Raw genomic sequence first — 26,341 nt, forward strand, 5'->3', positions numbered from 1 at the left:
CTTCAGCCTCTCTTGGTGGAGCAGCACGGCCACCACCCATTGCTCCTGCAGTGCTGTCCGTCTCACCAGCAATTTCCGGGGGCTCAGTTGCAAACAGATCCCCAATTGCTGTGGTTGGCCGTCTCTGCTGTGCGAGGCAACCCCTAACAAAGATTTGCAAGGGGGACTGGTGCCTCTCTGTCCTTAGACCATGGTGGTTCCACTGGGTCGTGAAGGCATTCAAGTCCCTGTTGATCCTTGGTAAGTAAACATAGTGCAGTGCCCAAAGATGCATTTCATTATCAGGGTCCACTATACCCGCTCTCTCAAGAAAAGAGGTCATGGTAAACATTGATTACTCAACGCCACATGTCACCCCAGAGTCTTTCAATCCGTTGATTGTTTGTACTTGTTCCTCTTATAGCACTGCCTCTACCAGAACCTCGAAAGACATTCATAAGCAGGCAAACTTCATTGTTCTCACCACCATGGTCTGTCCGTACCCTCGAGGGGACTCCATACTTGGCCACTGCACTCATGAAGCAATCCAACACAGTGCTGCTGCGCTTGTTGTTGGACGCACTGAGGAACACAATAAGGCAGCTATAGGCATCGATTAAACTATTAATCCTTTTAGTCAAGAAGATTTTCAGAGTTGTCAGATTTTCTGGTAGGCTACTCTTTGGTCCTTAGTAGTTGAATTAAGATTATATTTGAAAATCTGCTTACTCTTCATGTTAACCCCCCACTTGGTCTTTTAGTACGACAGGGATTTGCAGCAATTAAATATCACCATATCTGAAACCCTTTTAACAATAGACCCAGATAAAATGTACAATAAAAAGGCAAATGTGATGCCATTAGGTTCTTGGTGTGACAGTGTTTAGTCACTTTTTAGTGTGACAGCACTTATTAAATGTAAGCAGGTAATAATGTAAATAGCTCCTGACCACTTTTTATTACATTTTTGGGAGGATGATTGGGATTGATTAATTAAATAAAAGTTGCCTACTGATGTCTGTCAATACAAAATACATTTTCTTTAGGCTACTCAAACAAACAGCAAAGGAGATCCATGCTTGATTATTGTTGCCTGATCTTCTTCTTTACTAATTGGGTGATTAGAGTTCAGAGTTCAATTCTATTGACTGTGAAAACCATAGGGCGGAGTTGATTATCAAAACACCACCAGGTGTCTAATAAGCTTCTGGTGGCGTTTATTAAACGCCTGGTGAAGTCACACGCTTGGTGGTGTTTATTAGACACCTGGTGGTGTTTATTAGACGTGTGGTAGTGTTTATTAAACGCCAGGTGGCGCCAAGAATGGCGTTCAAAACATTAAATTCAAATATAAAATAAAAAAAGAAGTTAAATTCACTGTTACGAGAAAGTAGGTGGTATGTTTTTATGGGGAAAATTCAGGATAGTTTGTGAAATTTTATGAATGAATCAAATAATTTAAACATAACAATAAAAGCTCTTATTTTATTGACTGAGGGATTAAATATAAGCATATTTGTATTAAGATAAAAGTATTTAGGCATACCTGGTTTGTAGGAGGGGACAGGGTGGGTAGGCCAGCTGAGCAGAGCGGGGTGAAGCGGATGGCTGTGGAAAACAAACAGAGTGAGGGGTTAAAACGGACGGACAGACACAGACAAAATACAGGAGATTTGAGGAACTTGTAACGTGCGTCACCAGGGTGGCTGAAACAACGATCAAGTAAAGATGGTGAGTGGATCCGGGGTTTAAGTACTGGTCTTGATTGGCGCTGATTGGCAGGTGATTACGGTAACTAGGAGAGGCGATGATGAGATGACGAGCAGGTGTGGGAAGTCAATGGCCGGTGCAGGCAGGGGGGAAGTGAAAACAAGAGAGAAACAGAGAGAGGCAGGGAAAACAGAGAAAATGGCAGGAAACCCAATGGGAAACAAAACAGAAAAGAAAACAGAAAACTAACAGCCAGCCCCAACCATCACATATACAACCTTTAACTCTCCTCCTGGGTGCTCGCTTTGTTTTAGAGACGTATTAGAAGTATTTCTGTTTCCGTTTGTTTACACGATGCCTCCGTCACACAAATAGTTCACTATTTAATAAACACTATGTAGGGAAGAGTGAGGGAGTGAATGAGGGAACAGTTTCCAACACAGCTATTGTTAACAAATTACACAGATGAAACATGAATGTGTGTCTCACCGTCTAGATCTTCTGGAGTTGTTAGAAGATGTCAGAGTCTCCGGGGAACGCCGGCGCTCCCTGCAGCATCTCCACCAAGATGCAGCCTGCTCCCCTGACATTCAAACACACTCAACTTTATTCACAACGCAAACACATCCGCTGAGAACCCACAGATTGCTTTTTGTGCTTTATAAAGTATTGGTGCAGTCTTAAATTCTATCAGACCCTTTTTCAACACAGCTTTCTATAGATTTAATGAGTCTGACCAGATGTCCAGAGTGGTGGAGTAGATCCCAGCAGGACGTCGGGGAGTGCGTTACCACAGCGTCACCAACTCGGAGGAGAAGTTCTGGCTCCGGATGGACTTGTCAGTCAGTGCACACTGAATCTAAACCATCAGCTGTCTGACATCATGTTTGCAAAGGGCCGTCCACACCAAGAACCACAACTTTAAGATGTTTAAAAATCATTCTAAGGCTGCATCAGACGCCAGTCTTTCCCTCCATGTTGAATGGGGGTAGTGTGTTTAGGCTGCAGGGAGGACAGGCAACAAAAGAAAACACAGCGGGTATGCAGCGAATAGTTGAGACTGACTCATCTTCTGATTTCTACAGACGTTGAGTCAGTCTCAGAAATCAGACTTAGTGCCTTTTAAATGCTACATTGTTTGTCTGAAAATAACTGGAGGACAGCTTTAAAAGAAGTGACTCATGTGAGAGAGAGAGTATCTTCTGTTTGCACGGTAAAAAGTAAAAATTCGTATTTTTAACACCCCAGTCTGAGCAGAAGCTGCTTTTCTCCAAAGACCCAGTAGCACAACAGTAACGGACTCTGCCTTTACGTGATTACATTGAGACGTTATTTGTGTACACAGTTCATGTGAACCTGTTTATTTTATTTATTTATTTGGATGTACTTTATCCTTTATTTTATAAATGTACAGTATATTACCCACAAACACATCATGGTAATGTTATGCTTTTATTGGGAAAAGAGACAGAACTTTAAACAAAAAATGACACAAGTCAATGGCATTTCTACAATTTCATGATCAGAGCTTCCATCTTTAAAGGACTGGAAGTGAAAGAAGTTTAAAATGTTCACGAGGAATCTGTTCAATTATTCTGAATTATTTTATACAATCATTCATTAGTTTATAACACGTGTCAAACTCAAGGTCCGCGGGCCAAATCCGGCCCCTCGCAGATTATGATCCGGCCCGCATATCAATTTAGGTTCACGGTACATTTTGGCCCACCTAGTTTTTGTCACTTTTCTGCCGAAATCTTTGTAATTTCTTTTCTGACGTTTTTGCCACTTTATCCAACGTTTTTGGGCGCTTCTTTTCTATGATGGCTGAGGAACTTTCTCCTGACTTCTTTAGGACTTTATGTCGACCAAACTGAAAGTGAGAAGACTATATGACACACGCAATAATACAGTCAAATATATTTTACTTTTTCAATTACATAAAAGCCTATCAATAAACTAAACATGTCTGGCCCTTGGTGTGATTCTTATTTTCCAGTGTGGCCCTCTGGGAAGTTGAGTTTGACACCCCTGGTTTATAACAATAACCTGAAATATTTCTGTAAGTGTGATCCTGTACAGACTCAACTGATCAGCAGTGAGAAACAGGAGGAGACTCTCCGTCCTACACAGAACACAAAGACACTGAGGAACGAGACCAGATCCAGAACCCAGGGTAAAGAGGTTGAGTGAATGTGGTGTTGAAGGTGTGGAGGTTGATCAGTGAGTCAGAGGAGACTGTGTAGAAGGACAGAGAGCCAGTAGGACAGTCAACATACACTGCTACTCTACCAGAAACAGAGGAGGAGGAGATGGATGTTTCTCTGTTATTGTGACGGACAGAGTAATGACCATTAGAGCAGATCAAACTCCAGGACTGATCATTACATCCAAACAAACAGTCAGCACTGTATCCTCTCCTCTTGATTCCTCTGTAACTCACTGATATAACAACCACTCCTCTCACCTCAACCTCCCAGTAACAGCGACCAGTCAGACCATCTATACACAGCAGCTGAGGACAGTCAAACCTCTCTGGATGATCAGGATATGGCTGATCCTCCATCACAAATGTCACCTTCCTGTTGTTGTCACACAGTTTGAGTTTTCTGTTCACTGTGTTTTTGTCGAGTGTGAGTTCATAGGAATCTGACGGAGAGAATGAGACACAACACAGCTGCAGTTATTAACCTATCAGCACTTTGGTGATGACATCAGAGGGTTGAATGAGTGATGTCACAGTTTGATGAATGAAATTTAAAAACACACTTACACTTCCTCAAACCTGGTGTCAACCATCTGACTCCAGCAGGCTCCACCCTGAAAGGATGGGGAGGGGGAGATTACATCACTCTCACACACACACAGCTTCGTTCTAATCAAATGTAGGGTTGGAATTTACTCATTTTATATTCATATTTGGGCTGTCAATCAATATTTTATTCAGTTTAATTTCCTTTAAAGTGCCCAATCATAACAGAAGTTATATCACTTTCCACTTTCCAGATAGAGGAGGTCTAAGTCAGGATTTTATTTCATAGTACGCACAACAACCGTCCGCCCTCTAAAGCTGTTTACTGCTCCAGAAATCAGCTATTTGAAGTGTATGAGAGTGTGTTCCTAGCATACTTTATCATATCATAATGAACAGGTCATGAGAATATTACTGAAACTACAGGTTGTTGTTTTATAGGTTGATGTCCGTCTCTAGTTCCTGATAAACTGATCTATAGGCTATATGAACGCTGTGTTATTCGACCAAAGCTGCATCAAAATAAAAGCCCTACAGAGGAAAAACAATGACATATGTTATAGAGTAGAAATAACAGCGTCTGCCTATTATGTTTGGACATTTATGAATTAGACGTTTTACAAAGTTCATGACGTCACCCTAACTTAACAACTGGAGAAACAGCTTGACTTTTTGGAGAGAGAGAGAGAGAGAGAGAGAGAGAGCTCAACCCGGAATACACTGCAACAGGATCTAAAACTGTCCAAGTTGATCCCACTAGGGGAATTGGAAAAAAACATCTTTGGAATCCTGTTCTTGTTTTTAGTACTTTAATGTTTTAAGTCTCCTTGGCACTTTTGTTTAAATATTGTATAGTACATATTGTCTATACCATTGTAATCTGTTTGTCTGTCTGTAACTGATGTTGTGTATTGTCCTTAAAAGGTCTCTCTTGAGAATGAGACCCTGTGTCTCAATGAGATTACCTGTATAAATAAGGGTTAAATAAAAAAATAAAAAGAGAGAGACAGAGAGAGAGCTGATGGTGAGCATGTACGGATATGTGAATAACCTGATTTCTCTGTGTACCATGTAGCCTAAACATCATATCCTGAATATGATCAAAAGCACACATGACACACAAAGGCACTGCTCAAATCTTTAACCCCTAAAGCAAGCAGTAATAGCTAATAAAATCATTTCACTAAAATGCAGAAAAATCCTTTAAACTTACCAAAAGCTGCTCATCATATGAAAAAAAGTACTAAGAACTTTCTTTCATTAATTTTATATCTAAAAATTTGCAGTTTACAATATATAAAATACATATGTATGTATATGTATATATATATATATATATATATATATATATATATATATATAAGGTACAGGACACACCTTCTCATTCAATGCGTTTTCTTTATTTTCATGACTATTTACATTGTAAATTCTCACTGAAGGCATCAAAACTATGAATGAACACATATGGAATTATGTACTTAACAAACAAGTGTGCAATAACTGAAAACATGTCTTATATTTTAGATTTATAATTCAGGTTGATACACAGCCGACAGCCCTATTGGACAACTGTTAGAATTCATATTATGGCAAGAACCAATCAGCTAAGTAAAGAGAAATGAGTGGCCATCATTACTTTAACAAATGAAGGTCAGTCAGTCCGGAAAATTGCGAAAACTTTGAATGTGTCCCCAAGTGCAGTCGCAAAAACCATCAAGCGCTACAACGAAACTGGCTCACATGAGGACCACCCAGGAAAGGAAGACCAAGAGTCACCTCTGCTGCTGAAGATAAATTAATCCGAGTCACCAGCCTCGCAAGTTAACAGCAGCTCAGATTAGAGACCAGATGAATGCCACACAGAGTTCTAGCAGTAGACACATCTCTAGAACAACTGTTAAGAGGAGACATGGTCAAGTAGCTGCTAGGAAACCACTGCTAAGGAGAGGCAACAAGCAGAAGAGATTTGTTTGGGCCAACAAACACAAGGAATGGACATTAGACCAGCGGAAATCTGTGCTTTGGTCTGATGAGTCCAAATTTGAGATCTCACCGTGAAGCATGGAGGAGGAGGTGTGATGGTGTGGGGGTGCTTTGCTGGTGACACTGTTGGGGATTTATTCAAAATTGAAGGCATACTGAAACAGCATGGCTACCACAGCATCCTGCAGCGACATGCCATCCCATCCGGTTTGCGTTTAGTTGGACCATAATTTATTTTTCAACAGGACAATGACCCTAGGGCTATTTGACCAAGAAGGAGAGTGATGGAGTGCTGCGCCAGATGACCTGGCCTCCACAGTCACTGGACCTGAACCCAATCAAGATGGTTTGGGGTGAGCTGGACCGCAGAGTGAAGGCAAAAGGGCCAACAAGTGCTAAGCATCTCTGGGAACTCCTAAAAGATGGATGGATGTTGGAAAACCATTTCAGGTGACTACCTCTCAAGAGAATGCCAAGAGTGTGCAAAGCAGTAATCAGAGCAAAGGGTGGCTACTTTGAAGAAACTAGAATATAATTCAATTCAATTTTATTCATAGTATCAAATCATAACACAAGTTATCTCGAGACACGTTACAGATAGAGTAGGTCGAAACCACACTCTATAATATACAAAGTCCCAACAATTGCAGTAATTCCCTCAAGAGCAAGCAGTGCGACCAGTGCGACAGTGGCGAGGAAAAACTCCCTCTTGGGAAGAAACCTCGGACAGACCCAGGCTCTTGGTAGGCAGTGTCTGACGGTGCCTTATAATATTATATATTAATATTATATATAAATATAAGACATGTTTTAAGTTATTTCACACTTTTTTGTTAAGTACATAATTCCACATATGTTCATTAATAGTTTTGATGCCTTCAGTGAGAATCTAAAATGTAAATAGTCATGAAAATAAAGAAAACACATTGAATGAGAAGGTGTGTCCAAACTTTTGGCCTGTACTGTATATATATATATATATATATATATATATATATATATATATATATATATATATATATAAATAACATAAATAATGAGGAAAATATAACATAGAAGAGAGTAGAACAGACTATGTGCGCATTTACACATTGTTATCATTAGATGAGGTGTATCATAGAAAAAATGTACGTACTCCCATACAGGATTACAGATTCCGGCGCCACTGCCACACTATAATTTACAGAGACCCAACAATTCCCCCAAGAGCAAGCATTTGGTGCAACAGTGGACCTGTCTCTGTAGAGAAACATCAACATTACATCACTCTCATACACACACATATTGTGTTTGCACCGCAGCAACTAGGAAAGAGTATTTTGAGGGACTTTTTGAACTTAGAGTTGGTACTCTCCCAGCACAAGAGGAACTTTGTACAATAATTGGTCCAGACGTCAGTGTATGACTCTGATCGATCACATGAGCCATGCAGCACTGGCAACTGACATTTTAAAGAGTAAATAAATGCTTCATGCACACACTCTTCTCACAGCGTATAAAGGCTCTGACACACCGACCCGACGGCCGACCTTCGGCAGAAAAGGCAGTCGGACTGACTGCCTCCCCAAGTTGGTCAAAAAAGTGCCTCAGAACACACAGAAACGACGCCGACTTGAGTGTACGTTCTGCGCGTGCACAAGACCTAATACATCTTCATAACAGCAGGCTGCACTAATCTGTATTGCCGCCCAAAAAAATTAAAACCGGTTGCTGATTGGAAGAACGTGTCAGGTGGATCTGGTTTCTCCCGAATTTCAAAGCCAGACCATAATGGCAGCTCGTTCGGAATATGATCTCATATGTTACAAAAATAGTTCAACGAAACGTGTTTCTGAAAACAATTTAAGCGAGAAATAGGTCATGCAGTTGCTGAATCTGTCTTCATTTCAGATCGACAAAGGTCAGTTTAAAAGATTTTCGTCAGATTGGTCATTGAGTCCACCTGCCCTCCTTCCAATTCAACAAGTCAAATCGACCCAAATGAAGACCGACGGCTCCTCCGACTGACGACAGCACGGAACACACCAAACAGACTTGAGTCACTGACCTCGCCAGACTGACGGCCGATAATCGGGTTGCTGTGTCAGCGCCTTAAAGCACATTGCTTTGTGCTAAGCTAGGCTAAACATGTCCTGGACCTTTTATCTTTTGAGTTGAAACTGATTTGATCCCGGGAAAGATGGAAAAAGGATGTTTCTTAAAACCACGAAATATTTCCTTTTTATATTCATCAGTGTTTGTACCTGAGAGTGTCCAATGTCCAGAGAGGATCCTTCAGTCCCGCTGACAGTAGCTTCACTCCCGAGTCTCCTGGATGATTGTAGCTCAGGTCCAGCTCTCTCAGATGAGAGGGGTTGGAGCTCAGAGCTGAGACCAGAGAAGAACACCCTTCCTCTGAGATCAGACAGCCTGACAGACTGCAAACACAAAACAACACACAGGAAACCTCTGGCAACACATAGAGCCATGTGTTTATTTTATGTTTGTTTGTTGTCCAGGTATATTTTGGTCCAGATTTAAAACCAGCTGTTCTATTTAATTATTTAACAACAAAAGTAAACAATGGAAAATCATCATGGAAAGTAACTCTGAGTCTAGAAATTAATAATTATATAATTAATAATACAGTTAATAATATTTTAAATTGTCATCAGTTGAATGGGTTAATAAATCCTGACCTGAGATTCTCCAGTTTGCAGTGTGGACTCTTCAGTCCAACAGAGATCAGCTTCCCTGTTGAATCCTGCAGGTTGTTGTTACTCAGGTCCAGTTCTCTCAGACTAGAGGACTGGGAGCTGAGAACTGAGGACAGAGCTTCACAGCTTCTCTCTGACAGATTACAGACACTCAGTCTGGAGAGATGACAGGAAACAAGACAGATAACATGTGTGTTTAAATGTTGAGTCTGATCTTTTGGTATATTTAGTATATTAAATCCCTTTCAGTTTAAATCCTTTGTTTTATTCTCAATAAGTTGTAGATAACTAATCAAGACTGAATCATGAATCAAAGTCACATGATATTAAAATATAAAGGAGCCACAGATCAAATTTCATGCTTTATGACATATGATTATAAATAAAAACAAAATACTTTGGAAACATTCAAAGATTTTCCAAAATTAGTCCTGACACGAGAAGGGCTGTTTACTTAAATGAAGCTTAAAGTTTATATTATATACACTACCGGTCAAAAGTTTTAGAACACACAATTTTTCCAGGTTTTTATTGAAATTCATGCAGTTCAATGTCTTATTGTACTCTGAAATTAAAGAATAGAACAAATGAACAATTTAAGTTAAAAAAGAAATCATGGAATCAATTTATAAACCAAAGTGTATTCTAAATGTTTGACTCATCAAAGTAGATATAACAGCTGAACACACTCGTGGCATTCTTTCTACAATGGAAATCAAATATTCTTCAGAAAGTTCTTCCCAACTCTGTTTTAGAAGTTGCCATAAATGTGTGGCACTTGTAGGTTGCTTTGCTTTCACTTTTCTCACACCAGTTCATCCCAAACCAGCTCAATGGGGTTTAAGTCTGGTGACTGTGCTGGCCACTCCATGTTTTTAAGCTTACCATCTTATACTTTTTTGCTAAGGTAGTTCTGGCATAGCTTGGACTTATGTTTTTGTTACAGGGAGTGACAGAACGGACCCAAACAAGTCAGTAACAACAAAATGTTTATTAGAAAATAAAGGGAAAAAGGGATAGGGAGAGGGCTGTGAGGAGGTGGACGCCAAGGAGCAGGGTATGGGCACAGGCTGAGACTGGGGTAGCTAGGGAGCTCAGGGAGAACGGGGAGACGGCGAGGAGCTCAAGGAAGGGCGCTGGAATCTGAGGACTGAGGAGCAGGGAGAAGCAAGGCGAGGAGCGGAGGTAGTGTGGAGCAGGGAGCCGCGAGGAAGGGACTGGAGGATGAGGCCAGCTGACTGGAGACAGAGGGATGGAAGAGATGACATGAAGGCAGAAACAATGATCAAGCGAAGATGGTGAGTTGAGCCGGGGTTAAAGTACTGTGCCTGATTGTAGATGAGAGGCAGGTGTGTCTGGCGGGAGGAATGGTTGTGAGCAGGCAGGCAGGTGTGCAATCGCACAGTGTGCGCGCACAGGAAAAAAGAAAGTTTGGGAAAACAGAGAGAACAAAAAAAAGAAAAAAAGAAAAAAAAAAAAAAAAAAAAAACAATAGAAAATAAATCAGGAACTCACAGCCAGCCAGAACCCAACCATCACAGTTTTGGGTCATTATCTTGCTGTAGGATGAACCCCTGACCAACTAGGCGCATACCAGAGGGTACTGCATGGCGCTGCAAAATGCTGTGGTAGCCATTTTTGTTCAGGGTGCCTTTCACTCTGTACAAATCACCGACCCTGGATCCAGCAAAACAGCCCCAGACCATCATGCTTCCTCCTCCATGTTTGACAGTTGATGTCACACCATCCTTTCGCCTACTCGACGGCGTACAAAAATCCTGCGCAATGAACTGAAGATTTACAATTTTGAATCGTCAGTCCATAACACCTTCTTCCAGTCTTCAGTAGTCCATTGACGATGTTTCTGGGCCCAGGCAAGCTTCCTTTTCTTATTCTAACATCTTAACAATGTCTTTCTTGCTGCAACTCGACCTATCAAACCTGCAGCTCGAAGTCTTCTCTTTACAGTTGAAACTGAGACTTGCTTATTATGACCACTATTAAGCTGTGCTTGAAGCTGTTGTCCTGTGAGCCGCCTATCACGCAAGCTGTTGACTCTCAGAAACTTGTCTTCTGATTCTGTTTTGGCTTTTGGGTCTGCCAGACCTCTTCCTGTCAGAGTTTCCCCCAGTTTCTAAGTGCCTTTTGATGGTGAAGAATACTGTACTCACTGACACGTTGACTTTCTTCGCAATTTCTCTGTAGGAAAGACCAACATTCTTAAGTGTTATGATGGTCTGTCTCTCTTCCATTGTTAATTGCATTTTCCCCGCCATTTTTATGGCAACAAATTACTTTCTGCAGTACAATACTGTTCAAATAATGCTCACGTAAGTAATCCAGACAAGTTGGAACACCTGTGGGAATTGGTAGCACCAACTTTCAAAGCTTGATCAACCTCCATTACTGCAGAACAGCTTTACATTGTTTACCCATTTCTTGTTCCCTGATAAACGCCTTTTTGTAAAATACTGAAAGGTGCATTATGTTTTCAGTTTTGGGTAACCTTACTTTTTTTAACCTCAGGCAGTTCAACACTTACCTTTGTACCATGTCAAGCTATTCATTGGACTTGAACTCTTAAAATTTCAATAAAAAACAAAACAAATTGGGGTGTTCTAAAACCTTTGAACAGTAGTGTATATAATTAAAGACAAACAGTAACTTGATCTGACCTGAGAGTTTCCAGTGTGCAGTGTGGACTCTTCAGTCCAACAGAGATCAGCTTCCCTCCTGAATCCTGCAGGTTGTTGTTACTCAGGTCCAGCTCTCTCAGACTAGAGAACTGGGAGCTGAGAACTGAGGACAGAGCTTCACAACTTCTCTCTAACAGGTTACAGCCACTCAGTCTGGAGAGACAACCGGAAAGAAACAATATATTTATATTTAACTCCTGTTGACAGCAGAGTATTTAATGATGAATATATCACACTTACAGAACTTTGTTGGAGGGACGGTAATGAAGAAGACAGATAACATTTGTGTTTAAGTGTTAAGTCTGCACTTTTGGTGACAGAGAACATAAAATCAATTTTCTAAACAAATTGGAAACATGATAACTAATTGTGACTGAATGAGGTGTAAAAAGACATCCAGTATTTAAATTCACATAAGATTTAAAAAAAATGAGGTTCTGAATCTCAGCCATAATTCATACTTCGTGCTTTATGATATATTATCATAAGAACAAAATGGTTTCGAAACATTCAATGATTTCCGAATTGTTAACATGACATGATAAGGGCAGTTTAAATTTAATAAAGCTTAACTTTTAGAGAAATATCATATAAGAAGACAAATAATGATTGTGTTTATATATTGAGTCTAAACTTTTGGTGCAACAGTAAATTAAATCCTTTCTCACCATGTTTAAATATCAGCTGCTCTACATTAAACAAGTTGGAAACATGATAATTAATCGTGACTGAATTAAGCAATATTACACGAGAGGGTTTGATTTAACGTCATTATTAGTGCGACAGTGATGTGGCCAGGACCGAGGCGCTGCAACCGAGGTTCGTAAGCATGACTGCAGTGATAATATGACATCAAATCAAACCCTCTTGTGTAATAAAGCGATTATACAACAATGGTTTCCAACTAAATAAAAGTTATAATCAAAATGTATTCATATTGTGGGGCAATTTAATCTCAAAATAAAGAAAAGAAACAGAGATGATTTGTAGTCCCTCCCTGTTAAACAGTAGTCAGCCAGTAATCTTAAGCTAACGTTAGCTTTGTAACGGTAGAGATCGTGGAATTTTCTAAACCTCATAACTACCGCACATATAAACACCAATGTGCTTGGCTGACTAAATCTGGTTATAACTAAAATATCTACTGAAAAAAATATTTTTTTCATGGATAGATTTAGCTACTATACGGCTGTGACCATAATTATTGACGTGTCAGTGGCACAGCTGGTGTGATCCAAACAACTGATGTGATCAAACAGCTGATGTGATCCAAACTATTCCAGTAACAGTTACTGTACCTGTACCTGAGTGTTGTAAAAGTGTCATTTCATCCAATGATTCACTTCTCATCCTCTTCCAACCATTCAAAACTAAGTCCGTTGTTGCCATCGAAATGGCCGAGTAATATTTTATGTGATGCACCAGGTTTGCTCAAATGGCTGATTTGAGTACGTTCTAAATGTCTAGTTGACCAATCAGATTGTCTGGTCGGACCTACTTGTTATATAATCAGGAATAAACAAACGTCCAGTAATCAAAGTCACATGATATTAAAATATAGATGATTTCTGGATCCCAGCCACAGTTCATATTTCATTCTTTATGAAATGATTCTAAATCAGAATAGAATACTGTGTTTTAAAAGATTATTGTTCTTGATCTGACCTGAGAGTCTCCAGTGTGCAATGTGCACTCTTCAGTCCAACAGAGATTAGCTTCCCTGCTGAATCCTGCAGGTTGTTGTTACTCAGGTCAAGCTCTCTCAGACTAGAGGACTGGGAGCTGACAACTGAGGACAGAGCTTCACAGCTTCTCTCTGACAGGTTACAGCCACTTAGTCTGGAGGAACAAAATGAAACAAACAAGGTATTTATATTTAACTCCTGTTGAAAGATAGCAGAGTATTTATTGATGAATTCATGGGCAGTTTAAATAAAAAATGAAGCCTAAAGTTTAGAGAAATATCATATTAGACAAATAACATTTCTGCTTAAATGTTGAGTCTGGACTTTTGGTCATACAGTATATGAAATTCTTTCTCAGCATGTTTAAATATCTTCTGCTCTATCGTAAACAAGTTGGAAACATTGAAGGAATAAACAGACGTCCAGTATTCAAACTCACGTGATATATATTATTTCTGGATCTCAGCCACAGTTCATATTTCATTCTCTATGAAGTGATTCTAAATCAAAACAAATTCCTTTGGAAACATTCACATTTTTGTTTTCAAAGTATTTTTCAATACTGTTTTTTCAAAGATTATTGTTCTTAACCTGACCTGAGAGTCTCCAGTGTGCAGTGTGGACTCTTCAGTCCAACAGAAATCAGCTTCCCTCCTGAATCCTGCAGGTTGTTGTTACTCAGGTCCAGCTCTCTCAGACTAGAGGACTGAGAGCTGAGAACTGAGGACAGAGCTTCACAGCTTCTCTCTGACAGGTTACAGCCACTCAGTCTGGAGAGACAACAGGAAGAAATAAGTTATTTATATTTAACTCCTGTTGAAAGATAGAAGAGGATTTATTGATGAATAAATGACACAGAGCTTTTTTGGAGGGACGGAAATAAAGAAGACAGATAACATTTGTGTTTAAATGTTAAGTCTGGACTTTGGGTGATAGAGAATATAAAATCCTGTTTAAACACGTTCTTGAAATATTATTCTAAACAAGTTGGAAACATAACTAATTTTGACTGAATGAGGTGTAAAAAGACATCCAGTATTCAAATTCACATACGATTTAAAAAAAAATGTGGTTCTCAATTGCAGCCATAGTTCATACTTTATGCTTTATGACATATTAGAAATAAGAAAAAAATGCTTTGGAAACATTCAAGGATTTCTGAATTGTTACATTTTAAATCCGAACATGAGAAGGGCGGTTTAAATTCAATAAAGCTTAAAGTTTAGAGAAATATCATATAAGAAGACATAACGATTGTGTTTATATGTTGAGTCTAGACTTTTAGTGATACAGTATATGAAATCCCTTCTCAGCATGTTTAAATTAACAACTAAATAAAAGTTATAATCAAACTGTATTCATATTGTGGAGCTATTCACTCTCAAAATAAAGAAAAGCAACAGAGACGAATTCTAGTCCCTCCCTGTTAAATGTAAGACAGCCAGTCAGATTAAGCTTAGCGTTAGCTTTGTAACAGTAGAAATTGTGGAATTTTCCAAAACATAAAAACTACCACACATATAAACACTAACGTGCTTGGCTGACTTAATCTGGTTATAACTAAAATATCTACTGAAAAAAATATTTTTTTCATGGATAGATTTAGCTACTATACGTCTGTGAACATCATTATTGACGTGTCAGTGATGATGTGATGCAACAGCTGATGTTATCCAAACAGCTGATGTGATCGAAACAGCAGATGTGATCCAACAGCTGATGTTATCCAAATAGTTGATGTTATCTAAACAGCTGATGTGAACAAAACAGCTGATGTAACCCAAACTATTCCAGTAACAGTTCAGAGTGTTGTAAAAATGTTGTTTCATCCAATGATTCACTTCTAATCCTCTTCCAACCATTCATCAAAACTACGTCCTCCATATAAATGAAAATTAAAAACAAAACAATCCATTGTATCAATGTTGTAGGCTAACGTTACTGTTTTTTTTATTCAGCTCTGGAAGTTACAATGTTGCGATGGAAATGGCTGAGTAATATTTCATGTAATGCACCAGGTGTGCTCAAATGGCTCTGGATGTGCTGTCATGCTGATTTGAGTACGTTCAAAATGTCTAGTTGACCAATCAGATTGTCTGGGCGGATCTACTTGTTGTATAATCAGGAATAAACAAGCGTCCAGTAATCAAAGTCACATGATAGTAAATTATAAATAATTTATGGATCTCAGCCACAGTTCATATTTTATTCTTTATGAAGTGATTCTAAATCAGAATAAATTACAGTGGAAACATTCACATTTTTTGAATGTTTCCAAAGTATTTTTCAATAATGTGTTTTCAAAGATTATTGTTCTTGATCTGACCTGAGAGTCTCCAGTGTGCAATATGGACTATTCAGTCCAACAGAGATCAGCTTCCCTCCTGAATCCTGCAGGTTGTTGTTACTCAGGTCCAGCTCTCTCAGACTAGAGCTGAGCGCTGAGGACAGAGCTTCACAACTTCTCTCTAACAGGTCACAGCCACTCAGTCTGGAGAGACAATAGGAAGGAAACAAGTTATTTATTGTTTTCTCCTGTTGAAAGATATAAAGAGTATTTATTGATGAATACATCCCACTTACAAAGCTTTGTTGGAGGCTTTGACCACTGGCAGCAGCTTCAGAAGAGTCTCCTCTGAGGCACAGTATTTCTTCAGGTCAAACACATCCAGATCTTTCTCTGATGACAGTAAGATGAAGACCAGAGCTGACCACTGAGCAGGAGACAGTTCATTTGTGGAGAGACATCCTGATCTCAGGGCCTGTTGGATCTCCTCAACTAGAGAACGATAATTCAGTTCATTCAGACAGTGGAACAGATTGATGCTTCTCTCTGCAGAGAGATTCTCACTGATCGTTTTCTTGATGTACTCAACTGTTTTCTGATTGGTCTGTGAGCTACTTCCTGTCGGCGTCATCAGACCTCGTAGGAGAGTCTGATTGGTCTGCAGTGAAAGACCCAGGAGGAAGCGGAGAAACAAGTCCAGGTGTCCATTTGGACTCTGTAAGGCCTTGTCCACAGCACTGTGGTAGAAACGTGTTGATTTGTCTCTGAACACTTCAGACCACCGGGAGCGGGAGGTTATTTGTTCTTCTGTCAGCACGTTGAATCCAGAGTTGATGAATGTCAGATGGACATGAAGAGCAGCCAGAAACTCCTGAACACTCAGATGGATGAAGCAGTACACCTTGTCCTGGTACAGTCCTCTCTCCTCTTTAAAGATCTGTGTGAACACTCCTGAGTACACTGAGGCTGCTCTGATATCGATGCCACACTCTGTCAGGTCTGATTCATAGAAGATCAGGTTACCTTTCTGCAGCTGCTCAAAAGCAAGTTTTCCCAGAGACTCAATCATCTTCCAGTTCTCTTCACTCCAGTGTGGATCGGTCTCAGCTCCTCCATCATACTTGATGTTCTTCATTTTGGACTGAACCACCAGGAGGTGGATGTACATCTCAGTCAGGGTCTTGGGCAGCTCTCCTCCCTCTCTGGTCTTCAACACAGCCTCCAGAACTGTAGCAGTGATCCAGCAGAAGACTGGGATGTGACACATGATGTGGAGGCTTCGTGATGTCTTGATGTGGGAGATGATTCTGTTGGCCTGCTCCTCATCTCTGAATTTCTTCCTGAAGTACTCTTCCTTCTGTGGGTCAGTGAACCCTCTGACCTCTGTCACCATGTCAACAAACTCAGGAGGGATCTAATTGGCTGCTGCAGGTCGTGTGGTTATCCAGAGCTGAGCAGAGGGAAGCAGATTCCCCCTGATGAGGTTTGTCAGCAGTACACCCACTGAGGTGGACTCTGTAACATCAGTCAGGATCTCAGTGTTGAGGAAGTCCAGAGGAAGTCGACACTCATCCAGACCGTCAAAGATGAACACAACTGGGAACTCTTCAAACCTGCAGATTCCTGCTTCTTTGGTTTCACTAAAGAAGTAATCAACAAGTTCCACCAAGCTGAACCTTTTCTCTTTCAGCATATTCAGCTCTCTGAAGGTGAATGGAAATGTGAACTGGATGTCCTGGTTGGCTTTGTCTTCAGCCCAGTCCAGAGTGAACTTCTGTGTTAAGACTGTTTTCCCGATGCCAGCCACTCCCTTTGTCATCACTGTTCTGATTGGTTCAACTCTTCCAGGTGGGGTTTTAAAGATGTCTTCTTGTTTGATTGTTGTTTGTGGTCTGTCTGGTTTCCTAGTTTCAATCTGTCTGACCTCATGTTCATCATTGACATCTGCAGTCCCTCCCTTTGTGATGTAGATCTCTGTGAACATCTGATTCAGAAGGGTTGGGTTTCCTGCTTTAGCAATCCCCACAAACACACAATGGAACTTCTTGTTTAGGTTAGATTTGAGTTTACGCTTACAAACTCCAGAACGACTTCCTGAAACAACACACAACAAAGAATGTCAGTAAGGATTTATAAAGAAACAGGAACATACTTTGACCCTTCTCTGGAGACATTAGTAAACGTCCCATTTATAAATATAGAGTCCAAATGGGTTTGATGCTGCTGGGTAGACTCACCACTGGGAACCTCTGATCTCTCCTGGTCCACTCTGTGGAGGAATTAGGAAGAATTAGCTCACATTATGTCTGTCCACGCAGACAAAATTTCCTGTGACTTAATGTGTTGATTACAAGATTGAGTCAGATGGTTTCCCCTGACATTAAAGTGTTGGTGGTACTGCTGTCATGGAAGCAAACATTTGTAGGTAGAAGAAGCTTGGGGAGTCAACGGTGAAAAACCTTCTTGTTGGCTTCAAAACGATTTTGGCAAACCGGGGTTTCCCGCAGCACTTTACAGATAAGGCAGCTGCCTAAGCAACACACGCCTGCCGCCTTAATTGCATCTTCAAAAAAAAAACATGTATATGAGTGTTCTCCGTCGTGGTACTCTGTCCTGTTTTCTCCCTTTCATTCCAAACCACATAGTTGACAACCTGCAGGTGGAGGCAGTGGAGACAGGCTCAGACATAAACGCCACAGGCTGCTGTGGACTTGTCAGTCTCGCAAGTGGTTTCAGGAAAGTGGCTGCATGTGTCCAACAATGCACAGAACATTAACCGGTACAAGCCTACAGCTATCCATGGACAGGAAGTGCGGAAAGGGTGTCAGAGCCTCCTGGATAGGTGAACTCAGACTCCGTTTCCTGCTTGTCGGTCAATGGTTAATGATTGGTTAACATTTCATTTTATTGTTCTATCTTTTGGAAGGCTGGCTGCCAGAAATCGCCACTTACTAGCTAATTAATTAGCCTGAGGTAAACAATAGCTATCAGTAAACAGAAGTGACGTGGCGGCTGGCATCTGCTGTGTGCACCAGTGTTTGTGTGTGTGTCGGTCCGCCCCCCACGAAGCTCCGACATGCAGACAGCAGAGCAAGAGAAGAAAGTAGCTGCACCTTCGCTAAAATTAAGACTGAAAAACAGAACTATTTTAGTACAAACATGTACTCCCCATGTGGCAGATAGCCACATATATAGAGATATAATTTATTAATTATATATTATTTAAATGTAATATTTAGTGTTTAATAAATAATTGTTAAATGTAGTATAGAGTCTCTAGTCTATCGCACAAACAAGCCCCTTTTTTGGGGCTAAAACACCAGATAATATTGGACCAAATCAGGTCCAATATTAAATTGAGATCTACAGTTGAAGACTGGTCTTACTGGACAGTTTTCAGATTATAATATAATATAAATATATGTGAAGAAGAAAGATACTGAAAATAAATTTCAAAACGTCTCTGGATACATACAAGTTGAAACATTAATCAGCAATATTAGAATATTATTAGCAGCTTACCTCTTTTCAGCAGTGGGTTGTTGACCTTTAAAATCATTGAGCCGTTCTCTCTTGAAGGACACACAGCTGGGTTCAGGTTCAGCAGAGTCTGGTCTTTGATGGATCCTGTTACACAGAGAGTAAGACCAACACGGAAAACATGGAAATTCACTTTTTAGTATTCAGACACAAAAACAGCTGGAGATACAAGCAGCAACTAAAACAAGATTAACACAAAGAAGTTCAATAAACTATACAAAAAACTGGGTTAGAAAACTAAAAACACCAGAGAATATATTGGACCAAACCAGATCCAATATTTACCTAAAGTCAAGCATTGAAGACTGGTTTAACTGCACAACTTTAAGATTTGAGAATATAAATGGATGTGAAGAAGAAAGATGCTGAAATAAACTAAACTCCAAAAACTTATCTGGATACATAAAAGTTAAAACATGAATCAGTAATATTATATTAACAACTTACCTCTTTTCAGCAGAAGGTTGCTCTCCTTTAAAGTTAATGAGGCCTTGATGTGACCGGTCACTCTTAAAGGACACACAGCTGGGTTCAGGTTCATATTCAGGAGACTCTGGTCTCTGCTGGGTCCTGATAGAAAAACACATTTATTTATGGTTACGTTTTCAGTTAAAGTCTCCCAGCATATAATATTTATATGAATATGTATGTAGGCCTATTTAATAATTAAATGCCAATAATACTACTTTCTGTCCAAAACTCAATAAAAATATCTTTTGAAATCTGAATAAAAATATATATATATATAAAAAAGTTGTCTAAACAGAAAGATATTTTGAATGAGAAGGGAAATTATATTGCAAAAATATTCTCATTTCAGTCATCAGCCCTGGTATGCTCAACTGTTATTATTCCCACCTTTGTTGTAACACAAGTTTTGTACATCTACTGATCTACATCACTATCTAGACCACAATCTGCACCAACTGTATATTGACTCTTTACTACATTTCAGCATTTATATAGACTGTCTATTCATGCATATTGTGTTATTACTGATCTACATCACTAACTAGACCACAACTTGCACTAACTGTATATTGATTCTTCACTAGATTTCAGCATTTATATAGACTGTCTATTCATATATATTCCGTTATAACTGATCTACATCACTAACTAGACCACAATTTGCACTGACTGTTTTTTGACTCTTTACTACATCTAAGCAGTGATATAGACTGTCTATACATGTATATTGTGTTATTACCATCTCACTTTCGCATATCCATCGACTTACTTACACCTCACTTTGCGCCGGCTTTGTAATGCCTACTTAATCTGCACTTTAGGTATCCTATTGTATTCTGTATTCATGTATTGTATTGAATGTGAAAATGTATGTTGTCTTGCACGCTTATGCTTTTCTTGACCAGGTCGCCATTGCAAATGAGAACCTGTTCTCAACGGCCTACCTGGTTAAATAAAGGTTAAATAAAAAAATAAAATCCACTACCATAATTTCTTTCAGACATGACACAACAACCCAGACGGGACGTAGTTACATCCAATGAGACTTGTTCCAGTTTGCTGGATGTTCACAACTCACATCAATCTCTTGCTTAACATTTCAATTTCCCTTTCCATTGCAATTCCCTCCTTCCATTTAAGTCTCTCTGTCAATCCTCTCTCCTCCATTTCTATTCACGACTCAAGGTCAGGTCGCCATTTCTTTTAAAGTAGCAGGACCGGTGACTCTTCATGGACTCAAAGCTGGATTCAGGTTCAGCAGGGTCTGGTCTCTGACGGGTCCTGTTAGAAAGAGAGGAAGACCACTTTTTAATCTCCAGAAACAGAAGCTGCTGGAGAAACTAGAAGCTATCAAGCAGAAGGTAAAGTCTGAAGCTCTTCACTAAATGATTTCTGCTCTTTGCTCATCCTGCTCTGTCATTCCTTCTCTTTCTTGGAGAAAAGGAACATTGTAAAGACTCCAGGACTAATGTCATCTTTCTGTCCTCTAATGGAGACTAGAGGAGACTTATGAGAATCAATCTCACCTTTCTGTCATGTGCATCCTCCTCCTCCCACTACAACAGTAACAGAGGCATTTAGGGCACCACATTTTATTCTGAAAGGTTCCAGAGGAAACCGTAGAATGCTGTTGTGTCTGACTTTACGCTGGTGGAGACGACGGTGTGTTTTCTGACAGCAGGAGAAAGGCTCGGACCCCACCCATCTTCAAACTCAGCCTTCATTTAGATCTCAACTACTAAGCTGTAAAGTTTTCTGACTGCAGCCTCACGGTTGTGACAGACAGACGTATAAACACCTGGCAAAGTATTTAAAACCTCCTCTGTAGTAGTTCATGCTACAACATTTAGATGTACTTCAACACAAGAGTCATCCAAAGTTTCTCAGGAATTAAGAAGTGAAATAGAAACATATTTAACATTACAGAGCCAGAAACAAACCCTGAAGAGACAAAAGACAAACATATTGTTAAAGTATCAAACAGCAACTTATAGTTTCTTCAAACAGTCCAAAGAGTTGACAGAGAAGAACTCCGGTGAGTTGTTTCCTGATGAGTCACAGCTCCACCTGTCAGGAAGCAGATTTTCACAATAAGAGCTTTGTTTCTTCTCTCTGTGTAACTGTGGTTGTTGTTGTCAGTGTGTGTTTGTTCTTATTTTGTCCCGTGAATGCAACATGAGAAACTTTCCACACGTTGAGTTCCAACATGTTTTAAATGTGATGAACAAACTTTATTGTTAAACAGACTTGGAAGGCCGTGGAAGAAGTACTCCAAACTATTAATACTACACGGTGAAAATACTCTGTCCAATGTCCTGCTATGTTACTAAATGTACTTGATGTAGAAGTAGCAGTGAGAGAGCTGATTCTCTGGAACATTACATCATGTTTTACTGCTGATTCATACTTTGTGTGTAAACTGTGAATCGGCAGAATAACACGCTGTCAGATAAATGGAGGACAATAACAAGTGGAGCCACTTCTTTGAAACCTCCGTAAGCTGCTGAGAGTCTGAGTCAGGGAACAATCAACACTTTTATGACGCGCCGTTTTAATAATTCAGTTCCACTCTGTGATATGCGTTTACAGATTTATTGTCCATTTGAAAAGAGGAAAAAACTAAAACAACATAATCTAGTAGCATGAAAAATGGCCTACTGTATTAACATGGATGTGGTGAATTGTTCACCTTTGAGTTTGCTGTAAAACTTGCTGTCAACAGAAAATGAAGAACCCAAACTCCCCCCTCTCTCTAGCCTCCGGCATGCAGGTACAGATATGTATCAGTAGAAGATGATTATTGTGATTAAAGAAAGTATTGACACATTTTACTGCAGTAAAAGTACTAATAGCACAGTGTGAAGTTACAGCAGCTGGCTGAGCAGATAACTAACGTGGAGAGAAAACAGACAGACCCTCTGCTCGCTGTTCTCTGGACTTTAACAGAGAAAACCTCAGCAGAGAACTCCACATTACAGACAGCACATTGAGGGCTGGGAGCCAAAGGGGCATCACTGCGTTTCATCATTTTAAGAGGAGAGCTAGAACCAACCGGTTTCTAGCTGAACTCAGGCAGCTTCGTCAGGAGGAGGAAGAGGACAGAAAGAATCCTGGAGAACCAGAAATACTCTGACTAAAGAGATCAGAGGAGCTACACTGAAAAGATGCAGAACAAGTTTTCAGCCAACAAGGCTGCGTCAGAGCAGACAGGCCTGCAGGACATCACCTGCCTGATATGCCTTATGACCTGTCTCTCTTAGTTACGCTGTTATAGTTCTAGACTGCCGGGGGACTTACCATTTGTGTGCATCCAGAAATGTTCCAGAAATGCTTGTTATTAATCCTAGCTTCTGGGGAGTTTACTCCCCGGAGTCCTTATGTTTTTTTCCCCCAGCGTATTTCCTTGGAGAACGTTGGCACCAAGATCCTGGTTGCAGCTGTCGCCGTGGTCAGCGGTGCCCTGCAATGTCATGCTGCGTCCTGCTGAACCCTGCTGCTTCCTGCTACGTCCATCCATGCTCTGCTGGGCCACGCTACATCCTGTAACGCCCTGCAGCGCCCTGATATGACATGAACTACTACGACTACCATTTGAAGTCACTGTTCCATTATTAATGTGACTATTATCGCCACTGTTCATCGCATCCCCAACCGGCACCGTCAGACACCGCCTACCAAGAGCCTGGGTCTGTCCGAGGTTTCTTCCCAAGAGGGAGTTTTTCCTCGCCACTGTCGCACTGCTTGCTCTTGAGGGAATTACTGTAATTGTTGGGGCTTTGTAAATTATAGAGTGTGGTCTCGACCTACTCTATCTGTAAAGCTTCTCGAGATAATTCGTGTTATGATTTGATACTATAAATAAAATTCAATTGAATTGAATTGATAATAACTGGATGGCATTATCATAGAGTGGGCGTGTCTGTGAAGAGAAGGCTGGGCCCAGAGAAACATTTTCATTCAGATACTCGGAGGTCAGATTTGAACTGCTGATTAATACTTTGTGTGTCAACTGTGAATGTGCAGAGTAACACACTGTCAGATAAATGGAGGACAATAACAAGTACAAGCTTTCCTTCTGAGATTAAAGCAAGTATTCAGACATGTTACTGCAGTAAAAGTACTAATAGCACAGTGTGAAGTTACAGCAGCTGCCTGAGCAGATAACTAATGTGGAGAGAAAACAGACAGACTCTCTGCTCCCTGAACTCAACACAATATGAAAATGAAAAAGTGAAACACTTACGTACTTGACTGCTCTGATTGGAGGGTTTCTCATGCTGCAGCTCGACCTGGAAGACTGGGACACTAAGACATCTTATTGCGTGTGTCAACTGAAACCTTTGTCTCTGACAGCAAAACAACAAACCTGTTTCAGCTTCATCAGGAGGAAGAGGAGGAGGCGGGGTACAGAAGAGAAGACAGAAAGAATCCTGTAGAACCAGAAACACTGACAACAGAGATCAGAGGAGCAGTAACACTTCATAACAACCAGCAGTGATAAACAGGAAATTAAACTTCAGTTATAAGTTATTGTAATTGTTAACAAACAACAACATGATGATTTATAATATTACTGCTTATTATTATTGGTCAAAAATGACAGATTTACACATTCCCTGTAGCATAAATATGGCATTTTTCATTAGATTGCCTCAAGACCTTATGATATCCTTCACAAAAGGCATTTGAACACACACATGCATGCACGCTCACACAGACACACACCCACACAAACACAAACAGACACACACACAAACATACACACATGTTGTAGATGTTAATGTCCTAATAAGGTTATTTTTACAATAAATGTTCTATTAAAAATACTTTTTGTCAATTTTATTGGTATTTATGTTAAAATAAGAGCAGTTAAAACTGTCCAGGTCAAATTTGACCGCAAACAGTAAATTAAGGGGGGTAGCAACGAACAGTGTTTAAAGGTTAAGGATTCCGTTAAGTACCTGGGCATATTTATAACTAGAAATCTTATTGCTAGACAACATCTTCATTTTTCAAGTAGAATAAATAAGACTAAAACTATTTTTAACATCTGGCTTCTAAGGGATTTATCTATTTTGGGCAGAGTTCTCCTCTCTAAAGCAGAGGGCCTATCTCGTATCGTGTATCCATCCTTATTTGTAAATGATTCAACAGCCAAACCAATTTTTCTGGATTTTTATTTGTAAAAATAAGTCACATAAGCTAAAGAAAAATTTACTTTCCAGTAGTAAAGCAGAAGGAGGTCTTGAAGTGCTAGATTCCATTGACACTGTGAACACCTTTAAAGTTAATTGGTTAAAAAGATGTCTTAAAAACCCTGAGTCAATTTGGTATTTTATCCCAAATCACATTTTTAACAAAATTGGAGGTCTTTCTTTCATTTTAAAATGTAATTTTCTGCCAAATAAATTGCCAATTAATTTATCAAAAGTCCATCAGCAAGCCCTGCTAGCTTGGAAGCTTTTGTCCACATTTTTCACCGCACAAGACTTTCCTATGGAACAATTGTAACATACTTATTGGGAACAAATCCTTATTTTTTCTTAAATGGTTCCAAAGTTTTAAATCACATTCTTAATCTTTTCGATGAATCTGGTGATATGGTATCCTATGAACAGTTTATGAATGCACACAGCTTTCCAATTCCTTTCAAAGAATTTAATTATTCAACTTGTGCAATCCCAAATGGTTTAATTCTACTTATAAAAAATTACTTGAGTTAGTGTGCACACAATATATCACAGCCTTTACTATCATTGGATGGAATTTAACTAACGCACATAAAGTGTAACAATAAGCATATTCAAAGAATTTTTCAGAGAAAGAATACAGTTTTTGTGGAGATCTAAAATTGAGAACATAAATTAGAAAAGGGCTTGGCTTCTACCGTATAAGTACTGTGTTTCTAACAAAGCTAAGGAAATACACCTCAACATTTTACATAACATATACCCTACTAATCACCTTGTTGCAAAATTTGCCGACATTGACTCTTCCTGTACATTTTGGAAATAGAATATTTCACCTTTTTTATTTTGAAATATCCAAAAGATTTTAGACAGATTTGGAGTCTTACTTTTTTGAACCCACCAACTTTAACCTTAAAGATATCAGGCCCTATTTTAACAATCTCAAACGCAAGTATCAAACGTGAAACGCAAGTAGCTTTTTGGGCGGATCTCAGGCGCTGTTGCTATTATGCCGGCGGGATAAATGACTCTTGCGCCCGACGCAAATCTAAAATGGGTTGGTCTGAAGTAGCTAGATGTGGTTTGGGCGTAACGTGCAATAAACCAATCGGAGCGTCATCTCACATTCCCTTTAAGAGCAGGCGCGCTTGTTCCATGGCGGATTGCTATTATGACGGTGGATTTGCCTGGCGCACGCCAGCGGGAGCTGTCCGGGATGCGGCAAAGTAATAAATACCCGTCTTGATCGGTGGCAACGTTGCTGCTCCTCTCGGGCGCATCTCCTCAAGTCTGTTGAGGATTGCTGCAGCCATGGAGCATGGGCCTCTAAACGCACAATTTTTTGATGGCGAC

The 26,341-nt window shown here is 39.8% G+C and overlaps 2 protein-coding genes across 2 annotated transcripts in view; both read right to left on the reverse strand.

The window, feature by feature from the left end:
• The window catches only part of LOC120554197 (NLR family CARD domain-containing protein 3-like), a 39,457-nt gene extending 36,709 nt beyond the window's left edge, over positions 1 to 2,748 (reverse strand). The window contains exons 1-2 of the mRNA XM_039792927.1: positions 1,678 to 2,748; positions 1,526 to 1,587 (exon numbers count right to left, since the gene is read on the reverse strand). The gene's annotated coding sequence lies outside the window, so the exon portion shown is untranslated. The remainder of the gene's footprint in view (positions 1 to 1,525; positions 1,588 to 1,677) is intronic.
• Positions 2,749 to 3,698: 950 nt separating this feature from the next.
• On the reverse strand, positions 3,699 to 24,609 carry LOC120554198 (protein NLRC3-like). The gene is given in 10 exon segments (XM_039792928.1): positions 3,699 to 4,338; positions 4,463 to 4,509; positions 8,668 to 8,841; positions 14,098 to 14,271; positions 16,085 to 17,882; positions 18,026 to 18,057; positions 19,311 to 19,415; positions 19,776 to 19,868; positions 21,051 to 21,080; positions 24,047 to 24,609. Coding segments are annotated over 10 exon segments (3,006 nt in total). The 5' UTR covers positions 24,076 to 24,609; the 3' UTR covers positions 3,699 to 3,814.
• Positions 24,610 to 26,341: the final 1,732 nt, after the last annotated feature.

Source organism: Perca fluviatilis, chromosome 24 (genome assembly GCF_010015445.1).
Source record: "Perca fluviatilis chromosome 24, GENO_Pfluv_1.0, whole genome shotgun sequence".
NCBI lineage: Eukaryota > Metazoa > Chordata > Actinopteri > Perciformes > Percidae > Perca > Perca fluviatilis.